Genomic DNA, 18907 nt, shown 5'->3' on the forward strand with positions numbered 1-18907 from the left:
TAGTCTAACTTTCTCAATCTCGCTATCCTTTTCTCATTGATATGACCAAGTCTACAATGCCAAAGATAAGTAGCATTATCCGTATTACATAAGTCTTTTATTTTGCACATTGAGAATATCCCGTTTGCATTCAAGCATATATAATCCATTCTCTAAAGAGGCATTTCCATAAAACAATCCATTATTAGAAAACGAGCACCTGCTGTTTGCAAAATGGAAGGAAAAACCTTCGATGTCCAACATCGGAATGGAAATAATATTCTTTGAAATAACTGGAACAAAATAACAATTATGTAAATCTAGTCTATGTCCTGAGGGAAGATCTAATCTATAAGTTCCCACGCGTTCGGCAGCAACTTTTGCTCCATTTCCAACACGTAGGTCTACTTCCCCAGGGCTCACTTTCCTGCTGTCAATTAAACCTTGCACATTATTACAAATGTGTGAACCACAAGCGGTATCCAATACCCAGGATTGTGAGTTATTCATAGACATATTTATCTCAATGACAAACATAGCTGAGCTCCCACTCATTGCACCTTGTGCCTTGAGTTTTGGGCAGTCTCTCTGCCACTCCGTGAAATTTGACCTAGTCAATTTGTTTGTTTCCATCATACACTCATAAGATAAGTTTGACATATTATCTGAACAGAAAATAAAACGAAAAGCAAATTAGAAAAGCATACAAAGATCACAATCGCATCACTAATCAAACAAGGGTTTATTGTATTGATTAGCTCCCACTAATTTTAACATATATTATGTCCCCCAAACATAAAATACGAATTTATATCTAATATAAATTTTAGTGGTCCAAGATCCAAGTCTATATTATTGCAGCCTCTACGAGGGCTGATGACTACAATAATATCACCAGGTAGGCCTCCAAGCCAATTGTAACAACAATTTTACAATTCTTGGTTTATTAATCTAATTAATATACGTCCATAAATTATTCTGGCTGCGAGGGCTACTCAAAATAATTTAAGCAAGTCAACCCCATCACACGATGCCAACCATGCATCTATGAATGAGCCTAAACCTTGTAGATTTAGAGTAAAAGCGAGGGCGTAAAACTCGTGGTCGAAAAGGCTAGGAGCATCAAACAATTGTGATGGACGACGCGTTTATTTCAAAAACAAGACTTATATTTTGTGGGGAAGAGTGTGATACTAGTTTTGTGAATATAATATCCAATATTAAATTTCAAACAATTACTGGGCGCCGCCTACCCTGACATAGTATAACACGGACTACAAATACTGGGCGCCGCCTACCCAGACATAGTATAACACGGACTACACATACTGGGCGCCGCCTACCCAGACAATAAAACGGTCTCTAACTACTATAGTTAAAATAAATAAGCATAAATCAAATAACATGCTTATCACATAGGATAACAAATAATGCTCAACGAATAAAATCAAATTTTATTCTCTAATTAAATGTGGATTTAATTATATTAATTCTAAATTAATATAATTATGCATATTTAATACTAATTCCAAATTAATATTGTGCTGTGGAGTATATATTATCATTTCCAGATGATAACTATGACCCAATTTGTTAATCTAATTAACGAAATTAATTCAATCTATATTAATTCTAAATTAATAAATTTGTAAATCAAGTAATAACTCCAAATCATCATCAAGCACACATATATTATTTATTATTCCAAAATAATAATATTAACAAATTCTTGCTCATTCATCCATTAATCCAATTAATAAATTTATCATCTGATCTATATCAATTCCAAACCAATATAAACAGATATTTAATATTAATTCTAAAATAATATTTAAAACACATTTACTATTAATATTCAAAACAATGATAAAATAATAATTTATTAGTTTGAAATCTAATTTCTCGAAAGCTAGTTTTACTATTAATATTCAAAATAATGATAAAATAATAATTTATTAGTTTGAAATCTAATTTCTCGAAAGCTAATTTCATACAACTCATTGCCTTCTCCCTCACTTCTTTCGATTGTTTTTCATGAAATTTTCAATTTTGAATGAATCAAATCAAATCGGATTCGATTGCAAGAATTTTGAAATCTTATTTCATAATTTTGATTTCCAAAATCATCCACAAATTAATTAGGAAACACAATTAATTATAAATCGAGCCCTGAGCTCTGATACCACTGTTAGGAATTCTATGATGCATCAAATACAAGATAATACATTAGTTGGCGTGACTTGGTTGAGTGGGATCAAAGACCAAACGCCACCAGGCCGAGTAGAATCTCTGGAATTGTAAATTGGCTTCCGACTCGGTCGAGCTCTATTCAACCGAGGAGAGCTTTCTGGATACTTTCTTTGCCCTTGTCCAGTCATTCACATTTTAGATCCATTATCTCGTGATATCTACGAACATTCTTAAAAACTTGTCGAATTCCCAATTGTCGTATAAATGGTCAAAAACTAAGGATTCGATTTACAAAACTCAACATTATACACATCAAACGACTAATCAAATGTATAAAAATACGATTTTGACAAAGGACAATATTCTTATTAGTTATTCAATTCAATGTCGATTGAGGAGGAAGTGACGACCAAGAAGAACTGTTTCAAAACAAGAAGAAATTGACCAAACTGAATGAATAAGTTCCTTTTTGTAGCATTGACAAAGAGAAATGTTATATAGAAATCATCATCCGGTTTAGGATAAATTGATCAGGCTTGAAGGAGTTGAGCGAACGACGTAAAACAACACTGCAGGGGAGACAACCCCTAGTTGGTGCATGTTTTTGAACAATTTTTTTAGTTTTGGTTTTGTTGTGGCTTTGGTTGCAAATTTTGTTTGTGGCTTCTTGCCCAATTTGTTGCTTTGGAATTGAGTATTTTGTTTGTGTTGTTTTGTTATATAAGTAAAGCAAAAAGCAAGCAAGAAAATGGGAGACCCACGCGTGGGGTTAGCGAATTGACAACATGATGGCATAAAGGAATCCCTTGATCCACCTTTTTAAAACGTATATTTATTTTGCATTGAATAAGTATGGGTGGTGTCTTATAGATTCAAACTCATTTGTTCTTCTTTTTGACTATTTGCTTGTTTTTGCCTATGTATCTAAGTCTTTTATTGTCGTTTTATTTCAGGGTGAGTTTTTATAGTTTTAGTTTGTTAGGAAACAGCCTATTGAGTATGAGCTGGAATAATGAGTTTACTTGTGTAAAGTGGTTAAGATGAAATGCTAATGATGTTAAAAAGTGTTAAAATTTTCAAAAATTTATTTTTGTGGCTGTGATTATCACTTATTTCACAAATATCGAGGATATGAGGTCTATCTCAAAATACGGTTTTTACTAGGAGAAATGAAGTTTTTTAGTTAGTTTATTTGTGATTAAATTCTCATTGATCTTATCACTTGCCACTACCATTTCAGTAGAAACAGTTTTTTTAGTAATGAAGTTCATCAAAAGAGTTCTCTAGGCAATAATATGTGTGATTTCAATAATTAAATGATTGCTAGTTCCACATATTGAGAAGTTACTAATGAAATTTCGAAAAAAGATGAATATAAGATAAATGTTATGATAAAAATATATTTAATTTTATTTTTTCAAAATTGGATTTTCTTGAAAAATGTGATCGATACTCATAAATCACATTTGAAAACCTTTTGCTGCAGATTTTGTTTGATTTTAAAATCAAATATAGTAATTACTTGCATTTCATGAATCCCTCCTGTTAAAACCTACCTTCATTTCGAATCCAAGCCTCCTGACTCAACTAGTTGAGAAGGGAGGCAAGGATATGGCGCCATCCAGGAGGTCCTGAGTTCGAATCCTGGATGACGCAACTTGGGATTAATTTCCCTGTGGGCCCAAGGCTTGTTGCCTTGGGACTTTGCAAGCATACAGGCCTGGACTAGTCTGAGGGTGGTCAACTTACGAGCCGAGACCCGTCTGAGGGTGGTTAAGCAGCTAGTTCGTGGGCCACGAGGGAAAGGGAGAGGTTGGTGCTTGGCCTGGACCCGTCTGAGGGTGGTTAAGCGGCTAGTTCGTGGGCCACGAGGGGCAGGAGGAGGCTGGTTCGGACGTGACCACGAGGGGCTGGAAGAGGCTGGTTCGCTTGCCAATGTATCTCGAACTCCGATGTGAGTGTGTATGTGTGTGCGTGTTAAAAAAAAAACCTACCTTCATTTCGAGATTGTTTGTTTCTTGGGCTTCCTTCATGTTCAAAAAATTTCTACACGAAAATGGTGAAGAAAATTGATAATATGATATGATCAGTAGAGTTTGGCTTATTGTGGAGCAATGATGAGACTAGCCGGAATACTAGTGTGATGTTAAAATGAAATAATTTAATGTTATTCATAATACAATTTGTAATATTACATGATACAGTAATTTATTTCTCACACATAAGTTTTGTTAAAATTTGGTAACTGTGCTATTCTTGCACTTAACAATTTTCCATCAGATCAAGAAAAACTAGAATATGCTAAGGTTGACCATTTATTGACAAATAACCAATGTTTTAAAAACCGGACCGGCAAGCGAACCGGCGACGTTACTGGTTCACGGTTCAACCGGTCCAACCGGTCGAACCACCGGTCTAACCGTTTTACTGTTGCAAATATATATAAAAATATATTAAATTTAGTAAATGATTTACAATTAATAATATATCACAAAACATTAAACCTTATAGATAATTACTGATGTATAAATATAAATAATATTAAAATTTAGTAAATATATTCAGATATATATATTTAATATTAGTTAGTCTAGATAAAAACTTTAATATTTTATATATTAAAATAGATAATGTTTATATTAATTTAAGAAAATTTATTTCATAAAATAATATATAATTAAATACACTTATTAATTAGTTTAGATAAGATTATTCATTAATGTCAATAGCTAGGGTATATAAATTAAGTATGTAATATAAAAAATTTATTTATAGTAAATAATGAATCTTATAGGGTACTAATAATAATATAGGTGGTAAGTAGAGCATCATTAAAGTATAAAGGATGAATTATTAGTTTTTGTAGATAAAATTAATGGTTAATGCATATATTATAATTAACAATTATATTAAAGAATAATAAAATTAAAATAAATTATTAGTTTTTGTAGATAAAATTAATGGTTAATGTATAAAAATATTTAATGTTCAAATTATTCAATGAGCTCATGTGGTGGAGTGGTAGAGGTCTTCTTAACTAGAAAAGAACTCAGGAGTTCAACTCTACCAATAACAAATTTTAAAAAATTTTGGAAAAAAAAATAGAAAACCGGTTTCCGGTTCACGGTCCAACCGGTCCGACCGGCCAGTTCCACCGGTTCATGGAGGTTCAATGCAGTGGTGGTTTAAAGGGGTGAACCGGACCGGACTACCTACCGGTTCGCGGTCCGACCGGTTGAACTCTTGAACATATTACTATTTTGACCAAAAACAATTCCACCCAAAAAATGAAAATTATCTACACAAAATAATCTTAATAAACAAAAAAAAACCTCGGATTTCAAACGAATAATTGAATATACTAAGACAAGTATAGTAAACCCAAAATCCCAATTGTGTTTCACTCACTCTTCTTCCCCTCCGCCTTAATCTCCTCAAGCTTCTGCAGCACCTGCTCCGCCTCCGGGCGGGCTGCCGGTGACGGGTCGACGCAATGAAGGGCCAACTTCAACGTGTTGAGCAGCTCATCTCCGACGTCGGATGATGCGTCCTTCATCAGCTCCACGTCAAACACCTCATTAGTCCACTCCTCCTTAACAATCGACGCAACCCACTGCGGCAGATCAATCCCATCTTTAGCCTCGCTCGGAGATTTTCCGGTGAGTAGCTCCAGTACTATCACCCCGAGGCTGAAGACGTCCGTTTTAGTGGTCGCGTTCTTCAGCTTGGAGAGCTCCGGCGCACTGTACCCCAATGATCCGGCCGTTGCCACCACGTTGGCGATGGTGGCGGGGCTCATCATCAGCCTCGACAGGCCCACGTCTGCGATCTTTGGATCTGTGTTTTCGTCGAGTAGAACATTGGTTGCTGTTAGATTTCCATGGATGTTGTTTGCCTCACTATGTAGATAGCATAGCCCTCTTGTTATTCCAATTGCTATGTTCATTCTTCTAGGCCATGGGATGGTCGTTTCGAGACCCCTAGCTGCACGTTAAATTTGCAATATTGTCGCGGTTCAAATAAAATCAAATCATCCTATATCAGAGAAATAGAAAATATATACATACATACCGTGTAAGAAGGATGCAAGGCTTCCACTAGGCATGTAGTCATAGACAAGAAGCTTCTCGCCTTTAGGCCCAATATAGTAAGCTCTCAACGCCAAGATATTTGGATGTCTGATCTTGCCGAGATTAGAAACTTGGGATTCGAATTCCTTTTGGGGCTTGGTGATTTTCTCTCTCAATCTCTTCACCGCAACATGATTGCTATCATCGAGCATCGCTTTGTATGCCGTCCCATAACTGCTCTTTCCCATAATCTCTGCAGTAGCACACAATAAATCGTCAGCTGTAAAAGCAAAAGGCCCATCAAAATGGACTAATTTCCCTCCGGCATCGCCTGCTGTCTCCACCGCCGCAGCCTTAGCTGCTCTACTACTGGATTTGGAAGAGGCCTCCTCCTCCTTCTTCTTCTTCCCGATCAAGCAGCAGAGCAACACGCAGCAGAGGATTAGTAAAACAAGGAGAAGGGCTCCGGCTGCGATCAGGATTATGTCCTTTGTGCTGAGCTTGCGACGGCGGTGCGGACACGGGGCCGAGCCAGTGAAGCCGCAGAGGTGAATGTTGCCGGCGAAGGAGGTGGAGTTGAATCTCCTGGATAGAAGAGATGGAACGACGCCGGATAGATTGTTGTTGGAGACGTCGAGTGAAGTGAGGTTTGGGAGATTGGAGAGAGAAGATGGGATTTCGCCATTGAGATTATTTCGCGAGAGATTGAGAGATGTAATGGAAGTTAAGTTGGCGATGATTATTATGTTCCCCTCGAATTTGTTGTGACTCAAATCCAACTCCTCGAGCAGAAGCAGTCTGCTCAAAGAAGAGGGAATTTTTCCAGAAAGGGAATTGTGATGGAGAGTTAAGGATTTGAGGTTGATGGCGTCCCATGAATCGGGGAGAGAAGCAGAGAGATTATTGTGTTGAAGAGCGAGAAAGTTGAGAGAGTAGGAGCGGGAAAGGTTTGGTGGGATGGAGCCGGAGAAGCCATTAAAGCTCAGATTCAACCTATACAACTTAGTGGAGTTTGCAAGATTGGGAGGGATAGCTCCGGTGAGCTGATTATTGCTGAGATCAATTGTTTGAAGGTGTGGGCTGTTAGAAATAGATGGAGGCAGGAAGCCGGAGAGGCGATTGTTGAAGAGATAAAGGCCTCTGAGATTGGGGAGGAATCCGAGGGTTGCCGGAATTGAGCCGACGAGGAAGTTGTCGTGGAGGCTGAGGCGGCGGAGGGACTGGAGCTCCACGATTCTTTCGGAAATTCGGTGATACGATCATATCCATATCCCAATTATTTAGTTGCATATTTGATTTACCATATCTTTTCCATATTTGTTTAGATATTTGTTTCTTGTTCATTAAGTTAGTAGCATTATAAATATGAGTTATTGTTATCACTTTATTCATTCAATCAATTAATGAAATTAGTATTTCGTCCAACTTGGCTTGAGTATCAAGTATAATTTTCGTTCCTTATTTGCTGCTCATCGGAGAACGTCCGAGAACCGGCAAATCGTGAGCCTTCCTTCGAGCTTGTCGAAGGATTGATCATCCTATCCGTCCGAGAAGATCGCCATCCGGTCACGTTACGGAGGACGTCCGTAACAACTGGTGCTTTCATTCCGTACTCATCCTCCATAAAAAAAAAAAAAAAAAAAAAATACCACCGAACCCTCCACTCCAACATCATTTTTTCCCGTATTAGTTATGGCTACTTACCACCAATATCAGCCCCCTCCTTCTAGCGCCAGCGGCGACGACCAGCCGCGATATCCGCGCTGCAATTTCCAGGCTGCCGCCGAGGCGCCACACGATGTGGCAGGAACAGCCGCGATTTTCTCCACCGGGTTGGAGAAGATCTTGGCGCGATTTGACAGAATGGAACTCAGGCTGGAGAAGTTGGAAGCGCAACGCGTTCCCGAACCTGATCCCCCCTATTTCTCGGACGAACCTGATGACGAAGGGTATCACTCCCCGCGCGACGCTTGGGCGGCAGACGACGATGTCCACCAGCCTTTCATCCACGGACGACGAGACCGTGGTGGGGATATCCGTCGTCGACGAGGCGCTGCCCGCGCATTACATTGGCGCGACGACTGTCTTCAGCAGCAGAACGTTCATCGGGCGCCGTACCGCGATCGCCCCGAGCCTTGCCACCGCACGTGCTGGGACAGGCCGCGGGATCGATACCTGGGGATGGAAGAGTCCGAACAACAACACTATGTGGACTTCTATTCCGGATCGAGGCGTCGCCGATCTTGCTGGGATCCGCCCTCCCGTACATCCGGTTGTCGTGTGGGAGAGATTCGCGCTCCTCCGCTGCCGGAACCTCCGCCACAGCCAGTACCAGAACCAGAACTGTTGTATGGCCCCACGCCAACGTGGGAGCCGATGGAGGCGATTGGTAGGCAGTTCCCGGAGGTTCGCCTTGTGGACAAGGCGATTTTTAACGGATGGGGGGTTGATACGAGACCCCCGACACCAGACGCAACAGCAGAGCAGCATGCCGAGCTGGATCATGCCGAGCTGGAGCATGCCGAGCTGGAGGCGACAACAGCAGAGCAGCATGTCGAGCTGGATCATGCCGAGCTGGAGCATGCCGAGCTGGAGCAGGCCGAGCTGGAGCATGCCGAGCTGGAGGCGACAACAGCCGAGCAGCACGACGCAGCGCTTCCGGAGCCGAGCAGCACGACGCAGCCGAGCAGCACGACGCAATGCGTGAATGACCGGAGTGAAGAATTGATTGTGCCGAAGGTCATCGCTTCATTCCCTGTTGTTCAAGTGCAATCCAAATCTATTGTTGAGAATTGTTGGGGCAAGAAAGGAGATAATGCTTACACCGGTTTGTGCATAATTGTTGGTGTCTATGTGGATTTGAGTATCAGTGATGTTACAAGTATGAATCATCGATCAACATCGCTCGATACCGATGCAAGGTTGATCCCTCCGCGCAATGACGTGTTGGATTCGAACATTCTTGGAGGCGTGAACAAGCTTTACGATTTGGCAAGGAATTTTTCCGGAAAAATCGGGTCTCCTTTGTTGATTTTTGACAAAGGTGATAAAGGGAGATATTCAGTTGTTCGATATGTGTTTGATCCAGGAGGAGACGCCTCGCAAAAGCTTTCGCTTTCAGCTCTCGTCAATGGTTCATGGTTCTCACCTTGAGGACAAGGTGGATTTCAACCGTGGGGGAGTTGATACGATCATATCCATATCCCAATTATTTAGTTGCATATTTGATTTACCATATCTTTTCCATATTTGTTTAGATATTTGTTTCTTGTTCATTAAGTTAGTAGCATTATAAATATGAGTTATTGTTATCACTTTATTCATTCAATCAATTAATGAAATTAGTATTTCGTCCAACTTGGCTTGAGTATCAAGTATAATTTTCGTTCCTTATTTGCTGCTCATCGGAGAACGTCCGAGAACCGGCAAATCGTGAGCCTTCCTTCGAGCTTGTCGAAGGATTGATCATCCTATCCGTCCGAGAAGATCGCCATCCGGTCACGTTACGGAGGACGTCCGTAACATTCGGCCGCCCAATCCCTTGAACGGGAGCTGGATGTCAATAACTTGGCCGTCGGCGCATTTGACTCCTGCCCAGCCGGAGCAGGCGCTGCCGTTCCAGCTCCGAAGCAGCCCTTTGAAATCGACCAATTCGTGCTTAATGGCCTGCAGAGCTTGGAAGTCAGCTCGGCTCACCATTACGCCGGAAACGAAGTCGGAACACAAGAGGGCGAGGCTGAGAAAGACCATCCATTTATATTTATCTATTCTTTTCTTGTTTGCATTTTTGAGATGATGATAGTCCATCAACTACTTACTTACACTTACTATATGAGGGAGTGGGAGTTGAGTAGTTGAAGAAGAAGAGAGTATTTTTTAGCCGTACTGATGATTTATGAGGAAGAATATTAGTTGGTTTGCTCGGAACAGGGCAACGGCTAGTTTAGTTTGTTGATTTATGGGCTGCCCGTGTTTGTGTTTTATAACGGCTATATTCTGAATCACCGGACGACCGTTATATGACCTTTTATATTGTTTTTGTTCGTCACTTTCACTTTTTTCATTTATCTGCTCTCTCTAATTATATTTACTCATCCAAATGCTGCCATAATATTGCAACACACTCCTGTAGGCTGTGTCCATTAAAAATATATCATATTTATCATTTTCAATATATCTTAAAAATAAACTAATTTTATTTAAGGAAATTTTTTTCACTCTAATGAAGTGGGTCTCATTCTCCATTAACAATACTCCAATTACATTTTTCTTATCTTACTAACTTTACTGATTGTTAGGAATGTCAATCAAACACGAAACCTGTGAGTCGGCCCGAAAATAACATGATAAAATTATAGAGTTACTGCTATATTTTTGCAACCCGAATATAAAACGAGCTATTTGGGCCAGACCGAATGGGTCGGCGAGTTAGGCAGGCTGACCCGAACGGGTTGCAGTCAGCCCTGACGAGTTGCACTTTTCAATTAAAATAATAATAAATTTAAAATTTGTTTTGAATATAGATAATAACTTCATTAATTCTTGCTTTCATAAATTTTTTTATATAAAACATTCGATATAATATTTTTAGAAATCTTAACGAAGATAAAAGAATTCAATTATATGCTAAACACTTTTGTTCTTTACAAATTTATGTTTATATTTAGAATATATTAGTTTTAAAATATTCTTTTCAAAGGTCATGAGATTATAATTTAAATCTTATTATTATTTAATAAATACATACTCCCTCCGTCCCATTTAAAATGGAAACACCTTTATCTCTACTTTATTCTCTCTTTTTACTTTACTCTCTCCACTCAACACACAAACTAAAATTGCATAAAATCCTGTGCCGCCCAAGGAAGGAGTCATCTTCCTTGGGACGGAGGGAGTACTTTATTACTACTATTATTTTACGCTATGTTTTCTTTTTCAGTCCGTTCTAAACTATTTTCACTATTTCTATTTTAAGTAAGAATTATTGTATTTAATTAGAATATTAGAGTTAATTAAGTGTCTTTTATTAGGTGTTCCCTTATTACACTTCAATTATTAATTTAATTCCACTACTTACTCAATTCGTACTGTATGATCCAAAAAGAAAAATGTGTGAGTAGCATGGAATGTAAGGAGTACATTAATTGTGTTATAATAATAATAATAATAATAATAATAATAATAATAATAATAATAATAATAATAATAATAATAATAATAATAATAATTGTGTTTCAAATCAAGAGATTTCGATATTCTATGGTTTTCTTCGACGATTTGAGAGGGACATTGATGTGCTTCGTGCATTCGTAGGTGGTGTGGAAGAACTTGGAATGGAATGGTAAGGCCTGAGGTAGTTGAGGTCCATCCTCCGGATGTTGTCAAGACCCACGCTAGCAGCTCCGCGAGCCATCTTATTTCCAAGAGAGAAAATGCTATAAAGGAGGCTACTAGGCCTCTTAGACGGTGTAAGGCGTGCGATGGGATGAGCCATCACGACTCTAGAAATTGTCCAATACTTAAAGAGACAACGATGGAGAAAGAGGTGCGGAAGGCCAAGAGGAAAAGTTGATGTATTTTGCACCTTACAACATTATTGGTTTTGTTTTTCGGATTAGTCTTATGATTCAATTCGTTGTCTTAGTCTTATTAGTATTACCACTGTCAACATTTTATACATAATAATATTGCATTATTAATCTATTAACGTACATTATTATCCATGAAGTTGTAAATTATTGTTCACAAGCACTTAACTTACTGTACACAATTATTCCAGTACAGTTCATTAATAAGCACATTATGTACATTATTCGGTTAATCACATCCATTATATATTGAGATTCCATGATCGCATAACTCTATATGCAATATCTGTTCAGTTTGTTGTACATTATGATTTATAGTCAGTTAATGAGTTTTACATTATTTTATTCCTATTATACATTATTAAGCAGTAACGTGACATTATTCGGTAATTTACATTCATTATATGTTTTGATTTAATTACATCATACACTAATACCAAAATATGATTATTTTTGCAAGAAGTTTAGAGCATCCGCAGCGGTGGCGAAAGACGCCACCGCCGTCCGCGCCGTTGGCAAGGCGCAGGACCGCCGCCGCTGCAGCCGCGCCGCTGGCACGGCGCTGCTCGATGTATCGAGCACGTCCGTGCCAGCGGACGCACACGTGGCGCGCTCCCATTCGTCAACGGCATAGCCGTTGTGTTTAAACTTTTTTTTATTTTTTTTTTAAAATCGGTATTTAATTATAAATAATGCTAAAAAATAAAAAAAAAATATTTTCCAAATCCCAAAAATATGGCCGTTTTTTTCCCATTTTTTCTGATTTTTTTTGATTTTTTTTTATTTTTTTTTCCCCAAAATCATCTATAAATACACACATTCATCATCCATTTATCACATCAAATCATCTCTCATTCATCTCTCATTCATAATTCTCATACAAACTATCAACACATTCATCACCCACTCAAAATCTCAAATGGATTTCACCCATATTATGGCGGAAGCGGAACGCGAAGAACAAGAATACTACGAACAACATCGTGCCGCTTACGAAGCATATGTCGCGGCGAATACCCCTGCTCCTCCTCCTCAACGAACCAGATCAAATCGACGGTACATCCATCGTGACCGGGAGGGAGCCCACGAAAGGCTCGTTGCCGACTACTTTGCCGACCAGCCGCGGTTTCCGACAGATTACTTCAGGCGCCGTTTTCGCATGTCAAAGCGCTTGTTCATGCGAATTGTCAACACATTGTCCGCACGTGTTGAATACTTTCAAACAGGTGTAGATGCAGCCGGCCGGCAAAGTATCACGGCGTTGCAGAAGTGTACGTGTGCCATCCGACAACTCGCTACTGGGCAAACGGCCGACATGTTCGACGAGTATTTGCATATCGGTGAGTCCACTGGAATCCTATGTTTAAAGAATTTTTGCGAGGGCGTTCGTTCTGCTTTTGGGGATGAATTCCTTCGAGCACCCACCACTGATGATTGCCAACGGTTGCTTCGTCTTCATGAATCAGTCCATGGCTTTTCCGGAATGCTTGGCAGCATTGACTGCATGCATTGGAGGTGGAAGAATTGTCCGACTGCTTGGAGGGGGCAACACTTGAGCGGTCACAAAGGCGGCGGCCCAACGCTTATCCTTGAGGCGGTCGCCGACTACCGCCTATGGATTTGGCATGCATATTTCGGCGTTGCTGGATCCAACAACGACTTGAATGTGCTATATTCGTCACCACTCTTCAATGATGTGATGAATGGTGTAGCACCGGCGATCGACTTCACCATCAACGGAAATATATACCGCATGGGTTACTATCTCGCCGATGGTATCTACCCAAGGTGGTCGACGTTCGTGAAGACGCTCCACAACCCGCACGACCCGAGACGGGTTCTTTTTGCGCAGCGTCAAGAGTCAGCGCGGAAAGATGTCGAAAGAGCCTTCGGGGTCCTTCAAGCTCGATTCAACATTGTGAAGGCCCCGGCTCGGCTGTGGTACGTGAATAATATCGCCGACATCATGTTCACGTGTATTATATTACACAACATGATTATAGCCGAAGAAGGGCCGAGGGCGGCTAGCTTCTACGACGAGGACGAAGCCGGAAGCTCAACAGCGAGGTCTCCCCTACGCCGAGGCGAGCATACGACGGTTGGCCAGAGGATCGAGACAAGACACACAATGCGCGATACTCGAATCCACAATCAACTACAAGAAGACCTAATCAACCACATGTGGGCGAAATTCGGCAACGAGTAGTGTCATTTTTAATTTTTAGGATTTTAATTATGTAATTTTTAATTTTTAGGATTTTAATTATGTAATTTTTAATTTTTAGGATTTTAATTATGCAATGTTTAATTTTATTTGTCATTTGTAATATTTATTGTGGGTTTTAAATGAATTTTAATATTATGGAAATGTTTTTGTGTAATTGAATTTTATATTAATTGTGCTCGTCCTTGCGGAAGAGCACAGTTGTGGGTGTTGTGCTCTTGCCAGAGAGCAGGCATGAATAGTACCGCCCGGGCCCACAACCGTGCCGCTGGCAAGAGCACGGTTGTGGATGCTCTTAAGCACACTAGATATTGTTCAAAACATACTAAGCCACAAGTCTATTGTTTTCCCTTCCAACATAAGTTATAAAAAAACATAGAGTTCAAACAAATAAAAAAAGTGTATCCAATCATCATCCATATGATCACTCCAGCCCATAATTGTCGACCCACTTATAGAAGTTGAACTTTGGCGGCCTCCCTCTCCAGTGTCTGGTGGCTTGACTTTGGTTGATGCCACCTCTGGAGTTATGTGCATAAGTAAGAAGAGTCTTTGCAAACTTTAATCGAAACATTTCCAAGCTATTTGTCCCCTTGGCGTTGAATCCGCACTCCCATTCTTTCTCCCTCTCCCAAAGTAGGTCTCCATATGCCGCATGACATAGACCCCCGTCTCCATGGTGCAGATGTTGTTCCTCCAGGGCATTGTCACGACATGTGCACTATATTTTCGGACCCGGGCTGCCATTTTTGGAACCTTGCACTTCGTCATTGCATCTGCCAAGAACTTTTTCTACATCAAATAAGTAAAAAAGGTGTAAGAACTCAAAATAATGTACATTTTGTTGAATATAATGCAACGTAACTGAAGACCCACATTACGTACCAGAATGGAGGGTGTCTTCCCATACTTTGCACTGAAGGAGCCGTGGGATTCAGCCAAACTATGGTCGATGATGTTCATTTTTCCATCAGGCAGATCGAAAAAGACCATGTACTGTTGGCTCGTACCCTAAATTGGGAAGAAGAACTGCATGAAAGGTACATTACATGACACAATATAGTGTACATTATTAATGACTATCAGATACATTATTATAATATCACTCACCATGTCATATTTCTCCCATTGAAAGCTACCCGTTCCAAGCGCTTCCTCGAATAGTAGAGTCCAGAACGACTCGAGCTGCCGTTGTTCTGTCCATTCAGGAGGTGTGTCGACCACGGTGTGTTTCTACAGTTTATTTGGCTAACTTGTTAATTATTTGTAATTACAACAGTAATTTGTAAATGACAGTATAACATTTTTCACTCACGCATGAATTTGTTGAGAAGAACAGCCTGGAAACAGTCTCCGGCGCCTTGAGCATTTCCATGTTATTCAGGTACGAGGTCCAAGTATATATAATAACGGGGCTCTCTGCCTTGAACGACGCTAGAGACTAGAACTCGATCTGCACAGTTTTCCTAACGCTGTCTTGGTAGACAACAGAATCCCGGAACAACATTAAACCGTTAAACAAAAATAACCGATTTGCCACCAATAACGCCAAAATTACAAAACTTACTTATTTGTTTTAGCACGAATGGAAGATATGGTTAACACAAGTGAGCATCATCCATACATGGTAAAATTTACATATCCAGTACTTTAATGTTTGAATGAAATAAGCTATTCCATACCACATTTCTAGCCTCATCCTGTTGGATCTGCTTGTGATACGGTCAACAGCCCCGAGGATACGGTCAACAACCCCGGTGAATGGAAGGTGTATACCCGCCGCAAAAAGGGGAAAGAGGTTGGAGGCGGCGAGGAAAAGGGGGAAGCTGGCGCAGGGGTTTGAAGAAGTCAGCCACCCGAAAGCATCAGCTGTTCAGCCGTTCCTACTTTCATGCATCTCCTATTTTTATGCCTTTTTAGTTGAGTTGTTTTAGTATAAATAAATATAACTAGGGAGTTCTTTTTATCTTGGATAGATCATTTGTAATTGGACGATTGAAGTCGTAGGCCTCTGCGGAGGAGTGATCTTCAATATTCTTTTGGCAATACAAGTGATTGAATTCCTATCATTATCAACCTTTTACATATTACAATTCTGCGCACGACTCGTGCTCCCTACCTCTCCCCTCGTCTTTCACTCCTATCAATTGGTGCGGTGAACAATGGTGAACTCTAGGACGGACATGCGACTGGAGGAACTGGAGAAGGCGACGGGTGACTTGCACCAGACCAGCCTCTCGCTGGACGCCGCGGTGAAGGAACTAAACACTCAGTTCCGCCATACGGAGGAACAGGTAGCGGCCATGCTTTAAGAGATGCGCGCTGGCTTCGCATCGCTCAAGCCCAAGGACACGACCAACCCCGATGATGGGTCCACTTCAGCGAATAACGGGTCGAAATCAACGACCGCCGGGGGTACGTCGGCATCACCCATGCCCACGTTCGATGGCTCGGAGGCCCTCGCTTGGCTAGTGAGGGCTGAACAGTACATCTTGATCGCGGGGAATGCTCCCGAGGACCTGGTGGGCTTGGCGATGGTGGCACTGGCAGGCCCGGCCCTACCTTGGTACCAGCTGCTGCGTCACTGAGTCCCGGATCTGATATGGACTCAGTTCGCACGAGAATTGATGAAACGCTTCGGTGGCACTGGAGCATTGAACGAGTATGAAGCGTTCGCGGCGGTCCACCACACGGGCTCTCTGACCGAGTTCGTGGCAGCCTTTGAGCCGCGCCTCGCGCAAGTTCCGGATATCTCTTGTCAACAGTATCTGGGTTTCTTTATGGCGGCACTCCGCCCGGAGGTCCAGCTTCAGATGAAGGCCTCCAAAATAACCACGTACAAGGATGCAGTCGAATTGGCTCTTGATATCGACTTGATGGCGTCGGCCCAGCCGCAGCGGCCGGCCCCGTCTCTGCCTCACGCCCAGTCCCACCCCTACACAACTCAATCAGGCCGATCGAACTCCAAGGGGTACTCCCCAAACCCCACGTACTTAACGGCCTCGTATAAACCGGTGTCCAAGCGTTTCCGTAACGTGTCCCCGGAGGAGTATAGGAGACACATAGCAGCAGGGACTTGCGTAAAATGCGGCCTTAAGTTCGGACCGGCCCATCGATGTCCCCCCAGGACCCTCAACGTTATGATCTGCGAGGAAAACGACGATGCGGCCACTGAGTCCGACCCCGAGGACGCAGAGATTTTGGAGACCGGGGCGGAACCACAACTCTCAGTGTTGTCACTAAATGGCTTGGACACGGCGAATACAATGAAGCTATTCGGAAAAATCGCTGCACAACAGTTAAAAGTCATGATCGATAGCGGCGCAAACTACTGCTTTATATCGGAGGAGTGCGCACTACGTCTCGCGCTGCCTATTACCCCTACCTCACCCTACTCCGTGGTGCTAGGCGACAGCTCAACACGCCGCGCGTCAGGGATGTGTCGGACCGTACCACTAACCTTGGAGACAGAGGAGTTCGTGGTGTCTTGTTACGTGTTTCCCCTCCGGAACATCGACGTCATTCTGGGAGTTGCATGGCTCGCATCCCTCGGCGACGTCATGGCAAACTGGCAACGAGCATCCATGGATTTCAGAGCACACGGCCGGCTGGTCTCCCTCAAGGGGGACCCGTCCCTCATGCGCCGAGCATGCTCCACCCACGACCTCCGCTACCTCGAGGAGGGGGACTGTTGTTGGGTCCTCCGACCCATGGAAAAGGAGGCCACGACAGAGCCCTTCGGGATGGATTCGACCCTATCGGCAGCTGCCAAGTCACAACTACTCGAACTGATCGGGGACTTCCCGGCGACCACAAAGGAAAGCGTCGGTCTACCCCCGCACCGCCGCACGGACCACAGAATCCCGCTCCTTCCAGGTACCGACCCCGTTTCGGTCCGCCCCTATCGATATAATCACTTGCAAAAGGACGAAATGGAAAAACTCGTCGCAGAGATGCTGAGCTCGGGAGTGATCCAGCCCAGCACCAGCCCCTTCTCGAGCCCGGTCCTCCTAGTCCGCAAAAAGGACGGCTCGTGGAGGTTTTGCGTGGACTACAGGAAGCTTAACAAACGGACGGTACCAGACAAATATCCTATTCCAGTGATCCAGGAACTTCTCGACGAGTTGCACGGGGCCAAGTGGTTCAGCAAAATTGACTTGAAGGCGGGGTACCACCAGATTCGAGTGGCACCCGAGGACATTTCGAAAACGGCTTTCCGCACCCACTCCGGCCACTACGAATTTCTTGTCATGCCTTTCGGCCTCACCAACGCACCAGCTACGTTCCAGAGCCTGATGAACGACATTTTCCGACCGGCCCTTCAGAAATTTGTGTTAGTTTTTTTTGACGACATCCTCGTCTACAACGCGTCTTGGGCGGCTCATCTGCGCCACCTCCGACAGGTCTTCGAGGCGTTAAACACACACTCGCTCATCGTCAACTCGATGAAATGCCTCATAGGCCGGACTAGCGTTGAGTATCTCGGCCACATCGTGTCTTTCGAAGGAGTGCAAATGGACCCGGCTAAGATCTCGGCTATTCTTCGTTGGCCGAGCCCGACGTCTTTGAAGGGAGTACGCGGGTTCCTCGGATTGACAGGTTACTATCGGCGATTAATCAAAGACTATGGCAAGATTGCAGCCCCGTTAACTGAGCTCCTGAAGAAGTCACCTATTTCCCAAGCCAGGATCGTTTGGACATGGCCAACGGCGGCAGTTACCGCCTTCGCCTTCCTCAAGTCCGCACTGACGACAGCCCCTCTGCTCCGAATGCCAGATTTTACGAAGGAGTTCGTAATTGAGTGCGATGCTTCGGGCAGGGGCTTGTGGCCGTCCTAATGCAGGACCGTCAGCCGG

At 42.4% G+C, this 18907-nt stretch overlaps 2 protein-coding genes across 2 annotated transcripts; one reads left to right on the forward strand and one right to left on the reverse strand.

The window, feature by feature from the left end:
* Nucleotides 1-5569: 5569 nt before the first annotated feature.
* Nucleotides 5570-7492, reverse strand: LOC121764208 (probable leucine-rich repeat receptor-like protein kinase IMK3; the record flags this gene model as incomplete). Its single annotated transcript, XM_042160264.1, has 2 exons — nt 5570-6153; nt 6241-7492. Coding segments are annotated over 2 exons (1836 nt in total), but the record flags the coding sequence as incomplete, so codon positions are not given.
* A 9186-nt stretch (nt 7493-16678) lies between these two features.
* On the forward strand, nt 16679-18889 carry LOC121764209. The gene has a single exon (XM_042160265.1). The coding sequence runs from the start codon at nt 16679-16681 to the stop codon at nt 18887-18889; it is 2211 nt and encodes a 736-aa protein (XP_042016199.1).
* The last annotated feature ends 18 nt before the right edge of the window (nt 18890-18907 follow it).

Source organism: Salvia splendens, chromosome 14 (genome assembly GCF_004379255.2).
Source record: "Salvia splendens isolate huo1 chromosome 14, SspV2, whole genome shotgun sequence".
In the NCBI taxonomy this organism is placed as follows: Eukaryota; Viridiplantae; Streptophyta; class Magnoliopsida; order Lamiales; family Lamiaceae; genus Salvia; species Salvia splendens.

Excerpts from the sequence above, each read along its gene's own strand:
- LOC121764209 (XM_042160265.1), top strand. The coding sequence starts at position 16,679 with ATGAAACGCTTCGGTGGCACTGGAGCATTGAACGAGTATGAAGCGTTC.